Source organism: Carettochelys insculpta, chromosome 4 (assembly GCF_033958435.1).
Source record: "Carettochelys insculpta isolate YL-2023 chromosome 4, ASM3395843v1, whole genome shotgun sequence".
Classification (NCBI taxonomy): Eukaryota; Metazoa; Chordata; order Testudines; family Carettochelyidae; genus Carettochelys; species Carettochelys insculpta.
This window is the reverse complement of record NC_134140.1, coordinates 82,186,752-82,192,751: the sequence shown is the minus strand read 5'-3', so window position 1 is coordinate 82,192,751 and position 6,000 is coordinate 82,186,752. Positions and strand designations below refer to the sequence as shown.

Genomic DNA, 6,000 nt, shown 5'->3' with positions numbered 1-6,000 from the left:
AGTACATGCCTAAAGCACACTTTTAGATGTTAAATTGAAAAAAGAATACTTTCCCAAGCGGGGGTTGTAAATTACAAAATCAAGCAGTTGAAAGTTTGGAAATGTCAAAGGTATATGCACCATTTTAATTTAGCTCCTTTTTTGCATGTGTTGATACTATGCTCAATTTAAGTAGAAGAATTAGGTCTATAAGAGCTAGAATTTTAGGTGTCTAATTATATTTAAATCTGATCCTTAATGCCCCTTATTTATAGTTGTAACCCTGTCTGCCTATGTATTATAGTGCATAACTTAATATGGAATTGGCTGCAGGCAAAGGAAAAAAAGTTAAGATGTTTTGAACTCTGGGTTGTAGATGGGAGTATCAAGTGAGAAATCCTATGGCCTAAAAAAGAATCAAGCAACATTTAACCGTTATTATTTTTGGATGTCTATGTTTACCATCAGCTACAAAAGTTGTGGCTGCCAAACCTTACTGCTCACATAACAGTTTGGACACGATACTGGATTTTTGGAGGACAGCTCGGGTTACTCAAAGTATGATTTTAAAAGATTTTACTTCTTGAGAAAATTAGACTTAATTTCAATAGAATTCAATAGTGATCACTCCAGCAAACTGGGAAGAGACTCAGGATGACAACCCAATTCGTTATCAGGCACAGGAGTACAGGCTTTAAAGCAGGGCAACAAGTTCTAATTGTAAAGATTTTGTGTGGGAAAGAATGAAGAGGCTCTGACAAAACTTCTAAAAAAGTTACATTTTTTTTGCCAATTTTCCTTTTTTTGTTACAAAGTGAGATTTCTCTTATTATTTCTCATCATCTATCTTATTATTTTCAGGTGATTTTAGTATTGTGGGGCTTGGGGTACGCCAATCAGTGTAGCATTATTGGCTATTGGTCACACTTCAGTGTAACAAAACCACAAAGAATCTCTATATTAATAAACTTTTTCTAAAACAGAGTAAATCATGAGGCCTAATCTTGGGTGTTTATTTTAATACTCTACAGAATTCTACTAAATTCAGTGAGACTATTCACATGAGGGAAAGGAGAGGAAATCAATAAAAAGGGAATAAACTGAGCGACAGTTCAATACCTGTCTACATTTATGATTTGAAAAACAGTATTTACTTTTAGCTCCCACCACTATCAAATTAAAGACCCAAGAATGTGCAAAGATTGGTTACTCATCCCCTTATCCTTGGAAGACTTCAGTTCAGCGCCCTGTCCATTACTGGAAATTTGAATTGTATGTTTGCAAAGCAAACTACATCACCTTGCCACAACACTTGCTATAAACTACCAGGTTTTCAATTGGCTAAATAACTATTTCTTTCCATTTAAATGGTTTCATACTTGGATAAAACCTCATTTAGTTGCTACATGCTGAATGAAATTATCTAGATCTGCTAGGGAATCATGAAGAGAATCATTCATGTCCTGACTTCTGAGAAACCTTCGAAGAGTATCTAAAGCAGTCAGAGCCTCATTTTTGGATGGCAAAGGCTGTTCAACTCCTGGAGCTCCATCACCTTCCTCTTCCTCTTCATCATAAACAAACAAATCAGTTTTGACTGAAAGGTTTTCTTTAGTCCATATTGTATCATTTGTAGTGATTTCACATGTTACCAAGTCATCATCAAAAGCTGCATATTCCTCCAAAGATAAACCTTCTGGAAACTCTACCCCAGCTGCCAATGCATATGCAATTAAATCTAAACCACTTTCAATCTCTATGCCTATGTCACCATTGTCCCCTGTTTGTGATTTGAATCCTGCTTCTTTGTAACTTTTAACAATAGTCTCTGAAGTTACATTCCTCCAGCACAAATGCAACATTTCAATTGCATCAAGCAGAGTCAATGTAAACTCTTTACTACTTTCCACACAGTCTACAAATCTCTTGATAAGATGATGCCGGTATTTGACTTTCAGACTTCTTATAACTCCCTGTTTCATAGCTATACATGTGGATGAGGAGGATGGAGGAAAGAATACTAATTCAATAGACTTAAGATTTTTTACCTCTGGATGAGCTGGGGAAGAGTCAACAAAAATTACAACTCGTCGCTGCTGTTTCTGAAACTTCTCATCAAGTTTATGCATCCATTGATCAAACAGTTGTGAGGACATCCATGCCATTTTGTTTGCCTCATAAACCACTGGCAGAGACCTTATATCTTTAAAGCAATGTGGATTTTTATTTTTTCCAATAATTAGCAATGGAAGTTTCTCAGACCCATCCATATTTGTACTAACCACTACAGTTATTCTCTCTTTGCTTAGTTTGCCAACAGAGCACGTTTCCCCTTTAAATGAGAAAGTATTATTAGGTAACATCCGATAAAACAATCCAGTCTCCTTTAGATTAAACACATTTTTTGGCTGATAATCATTTAAATAGTAAGGAAGAACATTTTGGTACCAAACAGTTAAAGTATCTACTGTAGAAGCTTCTACAAGTTGAGATCTGAATACTAAACCATATCTTGATTTAAAACGATCAAGCCAGCCATTACTACACTTGAAATCACTATGTCCAAGTTTCTGAGCAAAATCATTGGCTTTGAAACGCAACATTGGACCATTTACTGGTACATTCAAGCACTGAGCAATTCTGTACCATTTCATTAATGCATCTTCCAAATCTGTATAAAAAGCTGTTCTTAGTCTTTTTCTTTTTGGATCAAATCGTAAGGACTCAAAGGCATCCAGAACCTTATCTTTATTCTTCATAATTGAAGATAATGAATTTTTCTTTATACCATATTTCGCTGCAATGTCGGCCTTTTTCTTGCCACTTTCCACAGCACTTATTATGTCAATTTTTTCCTCGATGGATAAACTTTTCTTTTTCCTTATAACAGAAGAGGAAGCCACTGGAGTCTCTGCCATGGTCTCCTGTGCTCTTTTACAAACAAGCACACGCACACACACACACACACCCTTTGTAGTCCCTTCTGATGTCAGCTTCTTTAATTAAGTTAGATTTCAAGTATATATACACTGATGTCATACATCACATTTGTGAATGCTGATGTGGTGAAGTCACTGGCATCTTCTTGAATAATATTAGTACATCACTACCAATTTAGTCCATCTAACTACTCCAAACAAAGAGGAGTCTAAAAATGAGGTTAGCATTTACAAATTAACACAATAATTACAAGTTAGTTCCAGGTTCATTTTGCAAAACTGGTCCCCCTTGCCTCACGCTCCCAACTGAAAAAATAAACGGGAAAAATAATGACTTCACTGATATTGTATTATTAAAACCTTTCAGTCTGCTGATTTATTTCTGGCAAGTTATAATCCACACCTACAAACTAATTCGAAGCAGAGAACAAAGTCAATAAGAAAGTGGCCTCCTATGCCCTTTCCGCATGAATAAACAATCTTTTTCATAGAATGTACAACTGCCTGGTATTCTTTTTGTTCAGGACCATCCCATGATGTTAAGTTTGCTGTCAGGCAAAAGCCTAGGAAAGACTTTCCTGTCAGCAGCAGGTTTCTTCAAGCTACTGCCTTCCCCTCAGGCCACTAACACAAGAGGAAGCACTTCTTTCATTTACTATTCCCCAGCCCGCTGGATTTCATCTGGGAGTCAAGGTAGCCTGCCATGCTATTTTTTCAAGGTGCCCACCACCAACTGACACAACCTGCAGGAACTGGGCCCACCACTGCCACTGAGGCTGCATCTATATTACGAGCTAAGATTGATTTTATTAAAATTGATTTCTTAATGCTGGGTTTTATCCGTTTGATTTTGAGCATTTTCATCTTCCCACATGCTCCGCACAAAATTTTCTTATTGTTGCCACATACAAGTAACTTAAATGAGCTTAAATTGAGGGCTGCAGCAATTTATTGTGGGAACCTATCCCACAGTTCCCTGAGCCCCATAGCATTCTGGCCCCGCAAGTAGATACAGGTATCTGACGACATCTTCCCACATTTCATTCCCTTCTTTCTCCTGCCGTGTTAAACAAATATCTCTTTTTCCAGATGGGGGTCTAGCTTGCCTTTATGAGAGATGTACTTTTTATAATTGAGATGAGTGGAGGGGTAGTAAACCTGTCCCAACTGACAGGTTTTTGAAAATGGGATGCAAAAGCCCTGGATCTTTGCAGGCTTGGATCTGGATTTAGACCTCCTGGCAAAGAAGACACTTAAAAAAAAAGAATATGTTTAAGTAGACACAGGTGCTACACTGAATCTCAAATGAATCATCAGTAACGGCTCGGAGTGGCTAAAAGACAGCAGAAGTCTGAAAGCCTCAAAAACCATGACTGCTCATGGAGACCTGCCACCGGCCCCTATGAGCAGCGTACCTACGCTTTGATTCATTTTGGCCCTGGATATGGATTTAGGCCTCCTGGAAAAGAGGATCCTAAGTAGACACAGACACTACACTGAATCTTGAATGAATCACCAGTAATGGCTCAGGGTGTCTAACAGACAGCAAACATTTGACAGCCCCAAAAATCATGACCGCCTAGGGAGACCCTTTGATTATATTTGGACCTGAGTCTGGATTTAGGCCTCCTGCCAAAGAAGACCCTTTGAAGAAGAGTATGTTTAAGTAGACACAGTTGCTACACTGAAACTCAAATGAATCACTGAAACAGTTACGTCTCGAGGTGGCTAAAAGACCCCCCGAATAAAGCCAGCCACTTTGGTCCCTGGATAAAGCCCATACAAAAAATTTATTCTCAGAGGACAGCCACTCTAGTGACAAAGTACTTTACTCTATTGACTGAAAATCATGTCCACCGAGGGAGACATCCCCTGGGTAGCTAAAAGACCCTCAAGCTACCGCCAGCCCCTGAAAATCATGACCACTGAGGGAAGACATCCACCGAGCAGCTAAATGACCTGTGGCTACAGCCAGCCCCCGAAAATTGTGATCCCAATGGAGACATCCCCTGGGCAGCCAAAAGAACACAGACTACGGCCAGCCCCCAGAAATCTTGACCCTCACCATGTTCAAGCTACCTGGCACCTTGTGCAGCATGTCCTTTTATTGGTTCGGGGTCAAGCCATGTGATGAGGCTGGGAGCAGGAAAGTTCCAGACTGCGCTGCGCCTCTGCAGGGAGGGAAAGGAGGGGATGTAGGGATCAGGACAAAATGTGTGAGGCTGAAAAGAAGTTTCCTGTCCAAGCATGACCACCACCCACAGACTAGCTGCCACATGATGCGTGCAAGGGAAAGTTCCAGAATGTGTGGTGCCTGTGGGGGACAGAAGGGCGGGGATGTGGGAAGTAGGAAAAAATGTAAACTGCTGAAAAGAAGTTTCTTGTCCTATAAGACAAGCACGACACCCACACACAGCCCAGCTGACACATGGTGCAGACGGGCAGCAGCTGGCTCCAGGGTATGCAGAAAAAAAAGGCAACTAGCAGGGGTATACACAGAACCACAAACCCCACAGTCATGCTAATAGTAAAGAAAATGAAAGATTTTTCAGCCTCTCCTGACACTACAGTCACGCGCTTCCAGGTGCCAAATTGAAACAGTCTTCTTGTTGCCTAATTCCTCCGCACCTGAGAGCACAGGAGATGTAAAACGCCAGAGTGGAAAACTAGGGGGCAGTGGGGGGCACATATGGGAACATGTTTGGAGGCTAATGAATTCAATTTAAAGACACAGCACTTCCTCACTACTCTTCATTTGGCATTTTAAATTCAAATTGAATGCTACACCCATCAGAATACTATGATATATCGATATTATGTGAATTTTACTGCTCCATAAATCGAACTAATGGAATTTACAGTGAAGACAGGTACTTGGAAAAATCAAGCTAAATTACTTAAAATTATGGCAACCATATCTCCTGGTCCCAAATACGGGACAGGGAGATATCGGGGGAGGAGCGGCTCCTCCTGGCTCCTGCAAACCCCAGAAAGCAGGAGGCAGCCACCCACCACCATGGAGACCCAGGCCGCAGCAGCCCCCAGCACTCCTGAGAGCCCCAAGGAAGCATCAGAGACTTGG

At 40.4% G+C, this 6,000-nt stretch overlaps 1 protein-coding gene across 1 annotated transcript; it reads right to left on the bottom strand.

Annotated features, from left to right (window-relative positions):
• Positions 1-1,370: 1,370 nt before the first annotated feature.
• Positions 1,371-2,897, bottom strand: TIGD4 (tigger transposable element derived 4). Its single transcript, XM_074991897.1, has one exon. It carries the CDS (start codon positions 2,895-2,897, stop codon positions 1,371-1,373), a length of 1,527 nt encoding a protein of 508 aa, XP_074847998.1.
• Between the last annotated feature and the right edge of the window lie 3,103 nt (positions 2,898-6,000).

Excerpts from the sequence above, each read along its gene's own strand:
- TIGD4 (XM_074991897.1), bottom strand. The coding sequence starts at position 2,897 with ATGGCAGAGACTCCAGTGGCTTCCTCTTCTGTTATAAGGAAAAAGAAA.